At 35.1% G+C, this 17,888-nt stretch overlaps 1 protein-coding gene across 8 annotated transcripts in view; it reads left to right on the top strand.

Moving 5' to 3' along the window:
* The window catches only part of PPFIA1 (PPFI scaffold protein A1), a 56,128-nt gene that overhangs the window by 19,887 nt on the left and 18,353 nt on the right, over positions 1-17,888 (top strand). For 5 of the 8 annotated variants that reach the window (XM_090140745.1, XM_090140748.1, XM_090140746.1 and 2 more), the window contains exons 3-19: positions 1,606-1,707; positions 2,335-2,499; positions 3,347-3,421; positions 3,783-3,884; positions 4,120-4,341; positions 4,994-5,140; positions 5,863-5,997; positions 7,018-7,101; positions 7,701-7,832; positions 9,970-10,032; positions 11,256-11,335; positions 11,606-11,738; positions 12,409-12,632; positions 13,044-13,278; positions 15,882-15,911; positions 16,662-16,813; positions 17,566-17,738. In XM_090140745.1, the coding sequence (XP_089996871.1) occupies positions 1,606-1,707; positions 2,335-2,499; positions 3,347-3,421; positions 3,783-3,884; positions 4,120-4,341; positions 4,994-5,140; positions 5,863-5,997; positions 7,018-7,101; positions 7,701-7,832; positions 9,970-10,032; positions 11,256-11,335; positions 11,606-11,738; positions 12,409-12,632; positions 13,044-13,278; positions 15,882-15,911; positions 16,662-16,813; positions 17,566-17,738 (2,254 nt within the window). The remainder of the gene's footprint in view (positions 1-1,605; positions 1,708-2,334; positions 2,500-3,346; positions 3,422-3,782; positions 3,885-4,119; positions 4,342-4,993; positions 5,141-5,862; positions 5,998-7,017; positions 7,102-7,700; positions 7,833-9,969; positions 10,033-11,255; positions 11,336-11,605; positions 11,739-12,408; positions 12,633-13,043; positions 13,279-15,881; positions 15,912-16,661; positions 16,814-17,565; positions 17,739-17,888) is intronic. The other 3 variants (XM_031593310.2, XM_031593312.2, XM_090140751.1) reach the window with 1 other exon arrangement.

The following is a 17,888-nucleotide window of genomic DNA, read 5'->3' on the forward strand; positions in this document are numbered from 1 at the left end:
TAGATTAAAGCTTTGTAAGTTTTTTGATTAATTAAATTAATACACGTTTTTAGACTGCTTGTTTTAGCTTCAAGTTAGATTTTACGGCTGTACTAGTATAATTAGTTGATGTGTCCTTTTGTTTTAAGCATGGCTTTTTGTCACTTTGAATTATACTACAAAACAGCTCCATCTTAAGCCTCTACTTGATATGCAGCTGCTGTCAATTGAGCAGTGTATCTTTCAGAGTTTGGAAAAATTGGAGAAGCAGCTTTTATGCACAGTGTATTTACACGGTATATTCTTAGCCTTACCTCCATTGTCTTAGCAGTGCAACTGTACTCATGTGCTAACAGACATGACTGGTCTTTATCTTTCATAGAAAGTAGAGAATTAATGAAGACTAATTAGTTTATTAGCATTGCTGTCTTTTCCTGTACGAGTACTTCAGAACAGTTCAGTAATGTTCACCAGTCATTGAGGTGACTGATGTGCATTTATTTTCTCATTAGTCGCTAAGTGGCACTGATAACAAAAATAATCTTTCAACCCTGTTTCCTACAACACTGTCCTCTAAAGTATGACCTTGTTCATGTTTAGACTTACTACCAATAATTGTTTTCAATGTGATTCAGAGAAGGGCAACAAAACTGGTGAGGGGTCTGGAGCACAAGTCCTATGAGGAGCGGCTGAGGGAGCTGGGATTGTTCAGTCTGGAGAAGAGGAGCTCAGGGGAGACCTCATTGCACTCTACAGCTTCCTGAAGGGAGGCTGTGGTGATGAGGGGTTTGGCCTCTTCTCCCAGGCAACAAACAGGACCTGGGGAAATGGCAGCAAGTTGTACCAGAGGAGGTTTAGGTTAGACATGAGGAAAAACTTCTCTCAGAGAGTGGCCAGGCACTGGAATGGCCTGCCAAGGGAGGTGGTGGAGTCACTGTCCCTGGCAGTATTCAGGAGGTGTCTGGACGGGGAGCTGTGAGATATGGTTTAGTAGCTTGTGGTAGCAGTGCTAGTGTGAAGACAGTTGGACTAGATGATCTTATAGGTTGTTTCCAGCCTTGTGAGTCTATGATTCTGTGATTCTATGGTTCAGATTACACCTGAAATTTGACCAAACTAAGTTGGAAGGGAACATAATTCTCAGTATTTGCTTAATGACAACATTGTGTAGTTGTATCTTACATTGTATCCAGAGTGTGTTCTTTGAGTTGATCCAATGCCTTTTATATTTCTTGAGACACTGTTGCTAGAGAATGAAAATAGTTTAGGATGTAGTAGCTATTTCAGTTGCTCAGTAGAATATCTTTGTATCAGAAACACCAACCTTAGAAACAATGTGTAAGTGCAATAGAGACAGGTTTTTCTCTTTGCTTAACAGCGTTACTGTAACTCAGATAACTGGAAGTACAGAAGCAAGTTTTCGAACTACTGTTCCAGTGTCTTTCATTGTTACTTTGTAAGTGTTTTAAGCATTGAAACTTAAGCCTGCTCATCGTGACTGTACAATTGTATTGGCTTTAGACATCTGAAATGAATTCTTTAAGAAATTACGTCAATTGTTCATATGAATCCACTCTTGCTACATCCCAGTATTTTATGTATTTACATTTGTGTGGTTTGTTTCAGGAATTTGCAGCGCTTACAAAAGAGCTAAATGTATGCAGGGAACAGCTGCTTGAAAGAGAAGAAGAAATCGCTGAACTGAAAGCGGAAAGAAATAATACAAGGGTTAGTTCCTTCTCTTCTGTCCAAGATCATTGTTTTTGAAGCATCCAACTACATGGAGGAAAAACACTGAATATTGAATTTGAAAAGCTAAATGCTTTTTTACCTTGCTATTTGCACATAAGTCATCCTGCAGATGTGGATGTATGTTAAGAATGGCTGGAAATTTACATATGGCTCCAGATATTGCCATGCAGAATCAGGAAAAGGCATTTAAAATCACAGTACTGTCGTTCAGCTCTCTTCTAGTTATAGTTTTGAAAATGTACAGTACTCTAGATAAGAGTAGAGTGGGCAAGCTGTAGTGGTCTTTGCCATCAGATTACACAGCTGCCAGAAGAACAGTTAAGAGTATTTTGTTTGTATATCCTTCTGACAAGCACACTGGTCTTCAGATTGGTGGAAGAACTGGAAAGGCTCGGTTAAGTAGAAAGCTGATTTTAAAACTATGTAGAGTATAGGGAATTCATTAGCTCTGATATCACTTCTAGAATGAAATGTTGATAAAAATGTGTCCTTAGACTTGATATAATATTTGTTTGAAATGTAAAAGTCAGAATTTGGTGTTTTAGGAGGCACAGTTCTCTATAACTGCAGGATGGGAATAAACATTGTTGCTTTTTGTTTTAGCTGTTACTGGAACATTTGGAGTGTCTCGTCTCCAGGCATGAGCGATCTCTCAGAATGACTGTTGTGAAGAGACAAGCTCAATCTCCAGCAGGAGTTTCTAGTGAAGTAGAAGTTCTCAAAGCACTAAAATCTTTATTTGAACACCACAAAGCCCTTGATGAAAAGGTAATAACTATGCTAGTTTAAAAATCCTATCTCTTCTTAGTGTGAACCATACAGTTGTATATACTTAAGTTGTTATATTAAAATGGTGGTTGTGCTAAAACTGCATTAGTAACCGTACTCCCAAGAAAAGGTGTTGTACTGCAGCAAGATGCTGTAGTTTCTTCTAGCATTCTGTCATTCTGTGCTAATGTTGCATCCGAACCATGCTTGGTTTATGTATTTGTTGGAGGAATACATATGTTTACTTATGTGTATAATATCAGGGTTTAGCCTTTTAATTGTGTAATACAACAAGTGGACTAGAGAGAACAAGAGGAAAGAAATCTGCTTACACTGTGTTATTAAATAAAGCTGATTTAAAGGAGCTCCATCCTTCAGCTGTACCTGATGTTAGAAGCAGGCAATGCAAATGGTGAAACTTACTGTGAATTTTGCTGCCAACTCATAGTTTACTGAACAGCTTTTGTGAACTTGTATAAGTCTTGCAGGTTATTTTCAGGAGATGTATATCCCTTCTTCCTTTAGCGAATAAGCAGAAACATGCATGCTTTGTACCTTACAAAAGGGTGGGTAAATTCTGGTTATGTTTAATTCTTGCCTATATGTAGGTCATGCTAAGATGTAATTTGTTAATGACAGAAGAAGCTAGATTTTGAGACGTTCATTGTTTATCTAGGTTTTTTTGTATTGTCTCTTGTAATTACTACTGACTTGAGATTAAGCTGATCTCTGAATGTAGTGAAAATAAAGTATTGTTTATAACCTGAAAGTGTGTAGTAGCATGGCAGAGTGTGAAGTTGATTTCTTAATTTCAAATAATTTGATTACACTGAAATGACTCTTTCAGGTAAGGGAGAGGTTACGAGTAGCACTTGAAAGATGTAGTTTATTGGAAGAAGAACTAGGTACTACGCATAAAGAGGTAGGTTTTTCTTTAAAGTATTCCTCAGGTGTGCACTTGTCATTTTTTCAGTTATTAAAGATTTTCTTTCAATTTTGTGCTTTTAATTTTTCCTAAGTGGAGATGACTGTATTTTTTAATTCCGTAAGTGTTAAAGACCAGAAGGGGAGAGAAGAAAAAAACAAACGAAATAGTTTCTGTGGTTTTAGAAGAACTGCTGTTGGGGTGCAGTGGCATATTTTTTGAGTGCTTGTGACATATTTACTTAATACATACCTTGTAGTAAGTTTGTTTTGCTCCTTTGCTTTTGCAGCTGTTCCTTATATTACTATTGGGATGGAAATTAAACTTGAAACTTATATAAGCTTTTCTTTTCTTTTAGTTAATGATTCTGAAAGAGCAAAATAATCAGAAAAAAACGCTTCCAGATGGGATGCTGGATATAAATCATGAACAAGAAAATACACCAACTACAAATGGGAAGGTAGAGCTATTTACTTGAAGCTGCCTGATTTTTTTTTTTTTTTTTTTAAGATTAACCAGAATATTTTAATTGTAAACCATAATAAAAGATTTTGTGTGAAAATGTGATCAAAAAGCCTGTTTTGCTTTTTGCAATCTATTTCGTAATAGAATTATTTCAGGGATGTTTACTGCTAACTACTAGTTCATTTTTCAAATTTCTATATAATATGTAAATACTTCTCTCTCCTTAATAGCGATCTTCTGATGGTTCTTTGTGCCATGATGAAAATCTTGCTAAAGTGATTGAACTCCAAGACATCATAGATAAGCAAAACAAGGAACAGACGCAAATGAAAGAACGCCTTACTGCTTTGTCTAGTAGAGTAACAGAGCTAGAAGAAGATCTTGACACAGCTAGAAAAGACTTAATAAAGTCTGAAGAGATGAACACAAAATTGCAGAGAGATGTACGAGAGGTGAGGAATAAACTGTCAATTTAGGTAGTCACAAGTGTAATCGCTTTATAAAATTTGTTGTCAGTGCTCAGTTAATCCTTGATGTTCTTTGGTCTAAAGATAAGGCATAACTGCTTTACAGCATGATGGTCCTTTTTAAAAAAAAAAAAAAAAAATCCAGTTCCTTAAGAAAATTTGTCTTGTGAACTAGCCTATTATTAAATAGACACTTCACATAAATTTGTTAAACTAGAGATTTGGCTTTGTGGACTTGAAGCATGAAACATACTTGTTTTGTCATAGATGCTGACTGTATTCATGAGGTTCATTTTTTGTTGTTGTTAAAGTTGTATGTGGTTATAGAATCACTTAGTGATGTGGTGGATGGTTCCTGTTACCCATCCATCACTAACCTTTGAATTAATATGACTATGTATTCTGGAAGAGATGTATCCCTATTAAAGTGAAAGGGACCTTTAGTTAGTTCTCAGACCACTCTGACCATCCATTAAGTAAAGATTAGTGGTCTTAAATAAACTACTAAAAACAAGAGAATTACTGAACTTATTAGCCAAAGTTACAAATTATGCTCACAGTTTTGTGCTCTGTTGTTTGATCAATAAATAATTATTCCCAATAATAAAGATTACATTCTGTCTTGCATTTTGGATAGACCATGGCCCAAAAGGAGGACATGGAAGAGAGAATTACAACTCTTGAAAAACGCTACCTCGCTGCACAACGTGAAGCTACATCTGTGCATGACCTCAATGATAAACTTGAAAATGAAATAGCCACTAAAGACTCCATGCATCGACAGGTTGTAAATTGCTCCATACGTTTTGCTCAGCATAGTACTAACTGAAATAAATATTTGTACTATTCCAAAGCACTTCACTTTGCTTTTAGGAAAACAAGTATTTGTAGTGCACTGTTGTTGATAATTATTTTTTGGTAGGGAGTGTATTGTACAGAGTTTTATCCTGAAAATGAAGATGGGAGTATACCGGAGAAGTGTTTTTTAGGCATTTCAGTGACTTGATTGAGCCAGAGGAGGGGTTTTGTCCTTTATTTAGCTAATCACTTTCTAACTGGAGGAAGCCAGGCAACATTTAATTAGTTACTGTTTGTAATTTTTTTAATAAGTTTTGTACACACTTATATTTTAAAATAAATTTTCTGGTAACATGTATAGTGTTGTTTGAAAGACAAAGGAATTTATCTTTGGTGTAGCGCACTTTTAGCAGAGCCTTGATGTTGAAAGTTTGCAACATTTTCTATATAATTCCCATACCATTACTATATTTGTTCAGTGGTAGAGTTGCTTTTGGAATCCACAAAAATATTTGCAATAAAAAAAAAAGGAAAAGGCTTTCCATATATTGAAAGGGAAGATGCCTCATCTTTGTTTATGAGACCAGTTTTGAATAGCTTGTTGTCCTTAGTTCTGGTAAAATCAGTAAACTGTCTCTTTACCTTCGTCTTTGATCAAAATTGATTCCCATTTTAACACTAAAAATTGCTGATCATAATCCTGTATAGAGTGAAGATAAGAACAGGCAATTGCAAGAACGGCTGGAACTAGCTGAGCAGAAGCTGCAGCAGACTTTGAGAAAAGCTGAAACTTTACCGGAGGTGGAAGCTGAGCTGGCACAGAGAGTTGCAGCACTTTCAAAGGTGAGATAACTGGACAGCGTCCTTGAGATCTTTTTCTCTGTTAGTGTCCTAATACAAAAAAAAATCTGTTCTTACTGTTGTTTTTGTTCATTTGTTTTAGTTTTTCCCCAAACTGTTCAGACATTATTTCTGTTCATCTCTTGAAACGCACTCTGATTTGTCCCGTTTCTTTAATTTCTCTCTGGAATTTGATTAGTTTTTCTGTTGTTGTTTCAAAAAGGAAGGGTCTTTTTGAACTGCTACTTTGGGTTTTATTACAATTCTTTCAATAATAAGCTTTAAAGTATTAAAATAAGTAGCAATTTCTGAAGGGGAAAGATGGTTTTCTTCTACTGTTAAGTGAGTGAGACATGTAGGATGAGAGAAGTAATGGGTAGTCAGCAATACAGATTTTTAGAGGATTGCAAATGGAATAGTGGAATCTGAAGTAATATATGTGTTGAGTATAAATGAACCTTTTTGTATATGTGTCTCTTTAAAGTCTTAGTTTCTTTTCTTTCCCTGTTATTTCTTCCATCCCTTACTGGCTCTGTAGTCTGACCTTTTGTCTCCTGGGAACTCTGCTGCTAAAGATGCTAAAGTGTTGGAACTTACCACCAAACTTAGGAAGGTAGAATTTGTGTATTAGTCTTCATTTCTGCTTGCTGCTTTCTGCTTTGTCATGATCAACAACAAAAAATCATAGTGTCTAGGCTAGTGAGAAGTTGAGAATGCATTTAGTTTTGGTTGGTTTTTTTTTTTGCCTTTTGGGAAGTTTGAAAATCTGCTGTTACAAAATCATTTGCAAATAAGAGTTGATTCACAGGATCTAGTGGTGAGAGGCTTTGTCTTGTTATGTAACATGCGAACTCTCCCACTAGATACTCTTAGTGATAGAAAAGCATCAATTCTGCATTGTATATTATCATAAGTGGCAGTTACACAAAGCATGTTAGACATACTGTCATGCTTGAATGTTTTTATGCCTTTGAAAGTTTTTTTTTTAATAGAAAAATTTGATTTTGTTTTTTAAATTGATAGGCTGAAGAGAGGCATGGCAATATAGAGGAGCGACTGAGACAGATGGAAGCACAGTTAGAAGAAAAGAATCAAGAACTGCAAAGGGTACGATACATATTTTTGACAGTGAAACAAAGCTGAAAATCTGATTCTCTTCATGGTTTTCTACCATTCAGCAAAGCTGATTTTGTTTCATCTCTAAAATAAAGCAGAGTTTAGGTTGGCTCATAGCTGGGTGATCTGGGCCACTTTCTATGGATAACTTTCAGTCTCAAGGAAAAGCTGAAAGTCTCTGATCAATTTGAAATAAGTTTGGAATTACCTCATTGTTAATTATACTTTCTGAGTATGCTTTCTGATGAAGAGATCAGAAATCTCGCTGAAGTAACTGAGCATGCAAAAAATGATTTATAGATTGTAAATAATTAATTGCTTTTGAAATCTGGTTTGTTTTTAAAGCGTAAGCTCAGACTTTCAAACTTCTGATCTCAAATGGTCATTAAAATCTTGTCCCTTATATTCCCTTACTGAGTCTTGGAGATGCATGCAGTATTTCTTATCCCTTGGAAAAATCATTTCTATTAAAGAAAAATGTAGGTTAAGAAAACATACTGCTTTACAACCAGAAATATTATAGACATTGTAGGTTCAAATTATTTCAGTAACTTTGTCGTAAGAATTTTAATTTTTGTTATTTATCTCAGGCTAGACAGAGAGAGAAGATGAACGAAGAGCATAATAAACGCTTGTCAGAAACTGTAGATAAGCTACTCTCTGAATCTAATGAAAGACTTCAGCTTCATCTCAAGGAAAGAATGGCTGCCTTGGAAGATAAGGTAACCTTAAGTCACATTCCAGCGTGTTTATTAACTAGATGTTGAACATTCTGTAGTGATTTCTGTATTTTGTAATGTGAAGTATATTCTTAAAGTTTCTTTTTTTTTTTTTTGGGTGGAGAGTAGGCATTAAACATGCATTGAGATCACATCTTCTAGGATGCTTTATTCTTTTTTAGTCTGGTGTGGACTGCATAAGTAGGCTTGTCCAGCATAATACAGGAAGTTTGAAGAATTAGGACTTGAACTGTGACCTCTGCAGTTCAGATTCCTTTTATTTCCCACAGCTTTTGTCTGTGTTGATTACTCTAAATCGTTGTGGGATTCTTGCAGGTTGAGACAATCTTGTCGTCTTCCCCAGATGGACAGGTTATACAAATATAACGGAACTATTCCTTGTGTTGTTGGTGCACGTGTCAGAGCCTTCTTCTGTATTTAATTCCTCTTTTACTACATATTTACTTCTGATTCCTTTCTGCTTTTGGAGCTAGGTCCTCAAGGATTTTTCTTTCATGCCTGTCTTTAAGAATTCTCTTATTCTGTGACAGACAAAAAAAAAATCAGTGCCTTTTACCAGTAGTACTTTGAATTGGAATTGCTTTGTCTTGGATTAGTAAGCAATTAGTTTCTTGTACTGGAGGCTGAGGTGACCATCTGGGGAAATGTCTCAATAAAAGCTGTGTGGCTTATAATGATGTATTCAGACTTCAGTGGGTGTTTACTTTCTCATGGATTCATGTTAAGTCAGTTCTTATCCCTAAGCCTTTGGTCTTTTGAGAGTTGTAGAACTGCCTGCACCTCAGATCATTAGAGATTTAGTTTTTTCTTTTTCCCGCTTTCGCGTTCTTGAGGGTAAGAAAAATCAAGTACTATAGTAAAAATGCAGGTCCTACTGGTTCTGGTCCTTTGGTTTAACAGTGAAGATGCTTCATGTGTGATCATAGAATGATTTGATTGGACCTTAAAGATCTTCTATTTCCAACTCGCCTGCCATGGACTGGGAGGTCAGTTATCTGGTCTCTAAGGCTGTAGACTTTTGCCTTCTAGGTTTTAAGATTGCTATTTTCAAGATTACCAGCTGCTCCCAGTACTTCTGACTCTCTTGTTATGGGCCTTACTGTTAAGGTTGCTCTGACAGTTTTCATAAATTCAATTTCTGAGAAACAGCTGATGGCATTTTTTTTTTTACGGTCAACGTTGGGAGGGATGCGTTAGAGTTAACCCAGAGCACTTATTTACCCCTCAAACTACATTCATGAATAAGGAGAAAGATTTAGTTGTCCCTCACTGTCAGTAACAGCTTCTAGAAAAAATTCTCCCAATGGCTTCCAGGTCATTCTTCTAATAAATTGGAAAGAAAGGTGCATATAAAATTTCATACTTTCCTTCTGATCATTGAAGCTCTTTTCCCAGAATGATTTGTTTGTTCACTTACGAAATCTTATTACAGGTTTAAAATGCAAATAATTCTATTACTCATCTCAAGGAAATGTGCTTAGCAGAACTTTCTGGCAACTTTGGAAAGCAAAGAATACATGAGGTGGTTATAAATTTACTATTAGAAGAGAGAATCTCTTGACTTCTGTTTAAAATCATTTACTGTGATCGTGTTAGTTAAATGTTTTTGGTTTTGTAGCTCTCAGATGATTCTTAATTGGAATTTGGGAACTGCTTTGAGCAAACAGATTGTAGTAGTTGTAAGTACCTTTATTGGAGCTGCTTAAAAGTTGCAACATAATTGTGAAGAAAACAGCTCTTGCGTTACAGTAATTTTGTTGATCAGACAAGTGAAAGCAAAATGAAAATTCAGTGATAACAGCCAGTAATGCATTACTAACCGAAGACTGAACAGATTTGAAGTTCTTTAGCTGCATAATTACTATTTGTTTTTTGATCAAGTAAGGTATTTGTATTAAATACATATATGTTTCTGCTGTTAGTAAATCCATCATTTAGAGGGGTTTATATGTAAAAGATTTTTTGAGATGTGATCAAAGTGAAGCAGTGTAAGAAATAAACTATCTGCTAAATTAAGGTGCATCTGTACAGTATGACTAAAGTTTGCTAGTAACTCTTATTAGTTATGGGTTAGGAGTGGTAAGCTTTTATAAATAACTTGTGATACATTTTGTTTTAGAATTCACTTCTTCGAGAAATTGAAAATGCGAAAAAACAAATAGAGGAACTTCAACATGAGAAGGTATAATAAGCATTTCTGAAATGTTATATTGGGAAATAATTGCAGCATTGCCACATAGCAGAAGCAGATTTGGCTTGCCCCATAAATCTCAACATTATTAATGCTAGTTAGTCCAAAAATACCAATTTTGTGGGCTGATTTTTTTATTTTATAGTACTGTTTGCTTCAATTTTGTTATGTCTTTATAGTTAATATTTTGGTTTTTTTTATGTAACAGACATAATACAGTTCAGAATATGCAAAGTGGATGGATATACTGGCAATTTGCTGAAATTTGAAGTTTACATAGTATTTTTTTTACTGTTTATACATGAAACTATGAACAGTAGAAAGAAAAGAGAAATACTTTAACAGTGGGTATTTTCCCTTAGGTGTATACTTGAAGCAGTGGATGTCATGAGATGCTTGTTTGATAAAATTGTCTTATAAATCTCTCTCTCTCAGAATTCTTAGACTTGGTTATTCCTTTGTAATAGCGACTGGCTCTGTAACTGGCAAATTCACTTCTTGAATAACAGTGGTGGGGCCTTTCATTTTTTTGCTTCCTTAAGCAGTGATGATTCGTTTTATGATCACACTGTTCTGAAATAATACATGCTATTGCTTATTAAATCACAGGTGTACTTCATCTCCCCAAATCGTTCTAGTAAGTAGCTAGGCCAAACTATTAGAGGCTGTGATTTTCTAACTAAATGAAGAACATATTCAGAATATTCTGTAGGATGTGCTTCAAATTTTTGTTGGCCACTAGTTTTCACACAAGGCACAGATGTTAATCATCAACCACTTTCCACAGGCTTTCATTGTTTTCTCATTCATTGGATTGCTTTGTTAAATTCAAGCTTTTACAGCATTTATGAATGCTAGAGTTAAAAGTGGATGCTTTTAGGACTTGTTTTTCACAACTTGAGAAATCTTGGTTCTTATTTAATATTGCCATTTAATTTTCCTAAGGTTAGTAATGTGTGAATTTTGCTCAGTAGCTGCTTTTTACAGTATACAGTGTAGAGAGCCAAGAATTATCCTTGGATGCCCTTTTGTGATGGTGCTGTGCTTTGTAGCAAAAATCATTTTGGTTTTATGTTGTTCAAGTCTGTTTTAAAACTGCTTACATTTGAGTTTCATAGAAATTAGCTCAATGGGCTAAATATTTGCTTATAGATTAGGATCTGATGTTAATTTTTTTTAATGCACATTGTTACATGTTGTGTCTATTTTTACAGGATAAACTTGTATTAAGTATTGAAGCATTAAGGGCTGAAAATGACCAAGTGAGACTCAGAGCCACATCACTTCATCATAGGTACAAACACTTAATTGTAGTTCAATTATTTTTTGTTTTCCTGAAAAAAAAAAACAACCCAAAAAACCAAAAAACTTTACCTATTGTAAATGAAAACACTTCAGTTGTAGCTATAAAACATGCTTTATAGAGCAGATAAAGCAGCTATTACACCACTTAAAAAAAAAAAAAAAGGAACTGAGGGTACAACAGAAATCATTTGGGTGGGTTTCTTAGCTTGTTTCACTCCTCTCCCCACCTTGCTAACGATAGTGTTTCTTCCTGTCTTAGCCGACCAGATTTCAGATACCCTATGACATCTTCATCTGTGGCTGACAGTCATGCAGACTCTTATGGCACCTCTTCTGTGCTGAGGCGTCCTCAGAAAGGGCGTTTGGCAGCTCTCAGAGATGAGCCTTCAAAGGTATTAGAACTCTGAAATAAAGTGACGGCAACAAAGTAGACTAGATGAAGTTAACATGTTGGAAGGAGTTGGTGGAATAGGATTACACAGCAATAAAGGGGCTGGATCTTGTATATGAAAATATATTTTAAGATGCGCTTGCATTTAGATATTCTGCTTCACTAATACATGGCTACTAAGCTGTATAATTCCATTTCAGTCTGCAATTTTTGGGCTGTAATGTCCAACTTGCTTAAAGTATGAAAAATCTGTGCAGTGTAATATGAAAGAGTCCTTCCTTTGTGTCTCTACACTTTGGATTTCAACTTTCATTCACTAATCTAACATTTCTTGTCCTGCAACCCAGTCTTGCAAGTTCTCCTTTTACGTAAAGCTGATTTGAACGTTTTCATTGTGTTTGTTAGCAAAAATCTGTTGAGAACATATATAGCCAAGATAATGGTGTTTTATCTATTAGGTCTGGCTATTTTAAACTGTTCTTACCTTTAAGAGGCAGAGTTTTCAACATCATAGCTTTTTGGTTTACATTTCTCTAAACATTGCTATCTTGATGGATACATTCAGCACTTAAAAAATAATTAAAAAAAAAAAAATCTAAACATCTTGAAAAGTAGTAGAAATGTCACGTTTCACATCTGAGTCTTTTTTTTTTTTAATTCTCTTATAACAGGTTCAAACTCTGAATGAGCAGGACTGGGAGCGAGCCCAGCAAGCAAGTGTATTGGCAAATGTGGCACAAGCATTTGAAAGCGATGTCGATGTGTCTGATGGTGAGGATGACAGGGAGACTATATTCAGTTCAGTTGATCTGCTGTCACCAAGTGGTCAGGCTGATGCTCAGACTTTGGCCATGATGCTTCAGGAACAGCTGGATGCAATTAACAAAGAGATTAGGTATGGCATATCTACTGTTACATTTTTACTGAAAAATAATGTGTAACACAAGAAATCCTTTCTATATGGTCACTCACAAAATTGTTTGCTCATTCACTTTCCTTTGGGAGTCTGAGAGAGTGAGAATTGATGAACAAACAAAAAAAACTTTGATAGCTTGTGCCTTAAGTATTCCTTTCAGGTCTTCAGTCTCCTTTGGGGAAGGGATTGTATTGCTAGTTGGACAGAAACTCTGCATGGTGGTGATAGTTGTAGTGTTTACAACCTCTTTTCAGATTGGATTACTGAATTTTCAGTGCTGTTGTTTTGTCTGTCAAGTGCTACCGCTTTTCAGAATGCTTGAGTGGGCCAGTCTGTTTATATGGTGCTTGTTTAAATGCCATGTTCCTTTGGAACCCTTTTTTCTTTTAGGCTTATACAGGAAGAAAAGGAAAACACAGAACAGCGTGCAGAGGAAATTGAAAGCAGAGTGGGTAGTGGGAGTTTGGATGCCCATGGCCGATTCCGGTCCATGAGCTCCATTCCTCCTCCCTATGGAAGTGGTTCCCTTGCTGGTTCTTCCCCACCTGGCAGTGGCCGCTCCACCCCCAGGCGGATTCCGCATAGTCCAGCTAGGGAAGTGGACAGACTAGGTATCATGACATTGGTAAGTATCCACTAACTTTATTTTTCCAGGAGACTGTTCCTTTTCTATAGGGAATGCATTTGATTCTCCCCTTCCTCTGCTTCTTACTTTACTCTGTTTGTCCTTTCTCTAGTTTTTTTTTTCTACTGCTTCCTTTCAACTTCTGTAAAAAGAGTAAGGTAAAATCATAATGATTACCAAAAAAACAACAAAACATTCAGAACTCGGTTCTACTGGTCAGCATGTCATACTGAAGTATTCCTTTTGCTATGATTTTTCTTCCTTACTCTTCCTGGAAGAAATAAAAGTTTTCTTTTTAACCCTCTCTCCAGCAACAAGTTACTGTCTGTTTTGAGCTTTAGTGTTAGTGGTCTTTTTTTTTTTTTTTTTTAAGCTAAATATTCAACTAAAGCATAATTTGCACATTTTATATTAATCTTGAAGTTTGTAAGATGTCACAGCTGTGGTAATATTGAGTGCTAGTGTCTTTTCTTAGCCTATTAAACATGTAGATAAATATGTTAGACTTAGTAGCTGGCATAGTGGCAGCTTGGTCTTTACAGTTCAGTGAGTAGAGAAGGATGGATCCATTCTTTTGACCTTTCTACAACTGCTTAGGAAAATTAATCCTTCTAGGAGGTGTTTTACGTAGTAAGTCTACTTGTAAAAAAAAAAAAAAAAGACCAGTTTTCCATCTTTTTGTTTATTTAAATTTTAGACAAATCTATGTCCTTAATAGATGGAACATGTTTCACTGAAGAGTATGTCAGAATTAAAAGAATACTTCTATCTATATACGTTACTTTGTCTCCAGATTCGGAACCTGTGCTAAATAGTTGTATGTGCAATGTCATGGCTACTACACTTTGTCTTGGATTATTGCACTTGTATCATGACTGTAAGATTCAGTGGAAAAGGAATGCTATCCAACACTGCAACAGCAGGCAGGCTGCAACAGATTGTTGTATCTAATCTAGGTCTCTGATAGGAGTTTAAAAATGAGCATTTCTGCCACCTATTTTTCCTATTTTTTTTTAATGAATGTGTAATAACTTTGTAATGCAAGGTTTTTTCCATAAAAAAGAATCGTTTGCCATTTTTGTATTTAAAAAAAGAAAATCATTTTAGTAGCTCAGATCATATATCCAGTGTCAAGCACATCTTTATTTTGCATAAATTAACATATTTCAAGAGTTGGGCTGCTTTATATCCTTACTCTCACAATAATGAGCTGTGTTTCTAGAATTATTAAACAAAAGATTTCTAGAAACTTTTAGAAAAGCTACTGGGAATTATGAGACAGAATGAATTCTTACGATTTTTGACAGCTGCATTAGTTTGAGTATGATGGCAGCATTAGCTTAGATAACTAAAGTAGAGTTGGGCAGTACAGTTAGCTGAAAATCCCTCATCTAGTTTAAAAGCTATCAACTTAATCAATTCTGAAGCTTATATAGCTCTCTTCAACAATTTGCATGAATATTTTTCATTCCATATTGCAGGCATTTTCAGATTTTTGTTCTATCAAATTTAATAGAGGAAAAAACAAAAAAATTGGATATGAATCTGATGTTATTTCTCTCAGAAGTTGTTTTATACACAACTCTACAGTCATAGTACAACAACAAAACTTCTTAATTTTGTGTAGTTTGCATCCATTCTAGTTAGAAGATTTTTAGAAGTTGGTATTGATTTTAAAATCACTACCACCAATAAAACAGCAAAATATACGAAGGCTGCTGACTATTTTATTGACTTTATTTTTGGTTTACAGTCTTTTGAAATAATAAGTTGGCAAACACAATGATGACAAATAATCTAAGTTTAATTTTTGTCAATATTAGCCTGAATAACCTGATAAGTTGTTCACATAACTCAAGGTTGCTATCTTGGTCTGCGTGGTAGCAGAATTGAGAAGAACATAAGAAGTGAAATAGAATGGGTTCTGGAGCAGATGGAGGATTAGGTAAAACTGACAGTAGAATCTGAATCAAGCATATCATCACATTAAACTTTGTAAAAAGAGCATTGTTATTTTGTCAAAATGAGCTCTTTCACAGTTATTAAAGTATGACTGCTTTTCATGCTATATATACATGCTATATATACAACTACACAATTGGCTAAGGTGTTGGGAATGAAATGACACTGGTGAGTTGTTAAGCTCTGTGCCTACTGTTGCTATGTGTAGGTGTAGGTTATGTTGTTCAAGAGGAGAAGAAGAGTCCTTGACATAAGACTGGAAATCCTCCCTGTTTTAAAAAACAAAAAACAAAAAAACTCCTGCCCCAAAATGCTTTACTATTTCTCTTGCTAAAGATGAAGTGCACATCTTATGTGCTAGTTTCACGTACTGTACCACTATAATGAAATATCTAGAGTACTTCTGTAGGCAATCAAGTATAAATCTTGATTATTTTCCTTCCTTTTTTGTCTTCAGGCATGCATTTTTAAATACTGCTGTGATTTGAAGAGTGCTTCATTCTCATATGGTTCTCTGTGCTGTTGTTGTAGTAGTTTTAAATTCTCCCTGGTATATTTTGTCTGTGGTAGATATTTCAGTTTGTGCTACAAATTACAATAAATATGGCTTTTCCAAATTTTTTTTTGCACGCATCTTTCAGCCTAGTGATTTAAGGAAACACCGTAGAAAGGTAAAATCTTTAGTTTATTTACTGCTGTGCTCCTTCATTTGCTTACTCTTCTCTCAACTTGTTAATGGATACCAGAAGCTTACGAGAGAATTTGCTGGTTAACTGTATGATAGAGATTATAAGTTTTTTGATATTAAATGTAAAATGGCTTTTCTTCTTAGCAGAAGTATGGGTTTGGTCATTTGTTTTTGAGGTTTTCTTTTTTGCTGCTACGTGGTACAGCTGTGTTGTTTGTAATTGCAACAATTGAAACAATATTTCAGGGATCTATTAATGCATACACAAATTGTTATTTCTGTTCTTCAAGCAGATTAACCAAGGCTATAGGTACATAGAAACTGACTTTATAGAATTGGTAGTTTTGCTAATGCTTATCTAAACACGACAACGAAATCATTTTTTCCCAGAACTTTTTGTTAGCATTTGCAGTTTGCGTAAACTGAAGCCAGCTATGTTGGTTTCATGGAGCTGATGACATTACTTTAGATCTGTGAGTGAACAAAAGATGGCTCCTTGCTCATTTCACTAGTTAAGATTGAAATATAGCAGTTTGTCAGTGAAAGTTAAAAAAAGAAAATAATTCAGAAGTTCAAACGAGAACCAGGCAACTGCAGAATAGTAAGGGCAAGAGTAACTCTTTAACTTGGAAATTATTGAATTTCCTTCTAATGTTTTTTTGTTGTGTTAATATTGCTTTCATGTTTTAGTGTATTCCAACAAGACCCTCAAGTTTTATTTTTTTTCCATTAGTCTCCAGCTTCTAGAGAAGAGGTACGTGATGATAAAGCGACAATAAAATGTGAGACATCCCCACCTTCTTCACCTCGATCTTTGCGTTTGGACAGAGTCCAAAAAGGAGCTTTGCATACAGTGAGCCACGAAGATATCAGGGACATAAGAAAGTAAGTAGCTATGAATAAATCAGGTCTACTAGTAATGTTAGTTGCTATTTCACATCATCAGAATAAAATTCTTATAGGCTGAGTAGCTTTGCAATTTTAGATTTTAAACTAGATATTGAAATGTCTCTAAAAAGAAAGGACTAAGACCACATAAATGAGTGAGTGTTGAATAAACAGTACAGATTTTAATGATTGGAAATGTCTTTTTGAATGATCCTTTTGGCATCAGGTCTGCATTAGGTGCTTGCTTCACATCCTCTTTCATAGATTGTTTATAAATAAGAAAGTTGAAAAAGTAACTCAATTTCAGTTGGTGTGTGGTTTTTGTTTTTCAAGCATCTCAAGTATTTTCAAGCATTTCAAACTTCTATTGTCTGCTTAATTTGTAAGGAACTTGCATTGTCAGCTTTGGCTTCCCTGAATCGCACTTTAAACACCTTAATTCTTCAAGAAATAAGTTCCTTTCTATAATATGTAAATATTCTACTCCTTCTATTCTTTCCCTTGTTTTTCTGTGTTTAATGGTTAATGTTTAATGTTTTTCTCTGTTTATTTTCTCTGTTTATTTTGGTATGTCAATTTCTTCTTGTGATATTCATCAAATCTGAAATTAAATGTTACTAGTAAGCTACTGATCTTATGTGAACTTTCATGGAAACCAGAAGTTGTCTTTCACTATGTAATGACAATGAGCATGTACATAAACCAGTTTGTTTGACTCCTTTATTTCCTTTGTTTTGTTTTTGTGAAAGTTCAACCGGCTCACAAGATGGTCAAGCAAGTAATCCTAGTAGCAGCAATAGTAGCCAAGATTCCCTTCATAAAGCCCCCAAAAAGAAGGGGATTAAATCCTCTATTGGCCGCTTGTTTGGCAAGAAAGAAAAGGGACGACCTGGACAAACAAGCAAGGAAGCATTAGGACAAGGTTGGTTTGCCTTCTTTTTTTCTTCAGTGGCTGAATTTTAGGATGTATGTGTCAGTATATGTGTATTTGACAGAGTATTTAGTTGCTAGTGTACATGTTTTATCAAATTAGACACTGAATCTTTTGGCAGGTTTTTATGTGCAAGCTCAG

This window comes from Phasianus colchicus, chromosome 5, assembly GCF_987193195.1.
Source record: "Phasianus colchicus chromosome 5, bPhaCol1.hap1.1, whole genome shotgun sequence".
NCBI lineage: Eukaryota > Metazoa > Chordata > Aves > Galliformes > Phasianidae > Phasianus > Phasianus colchicus.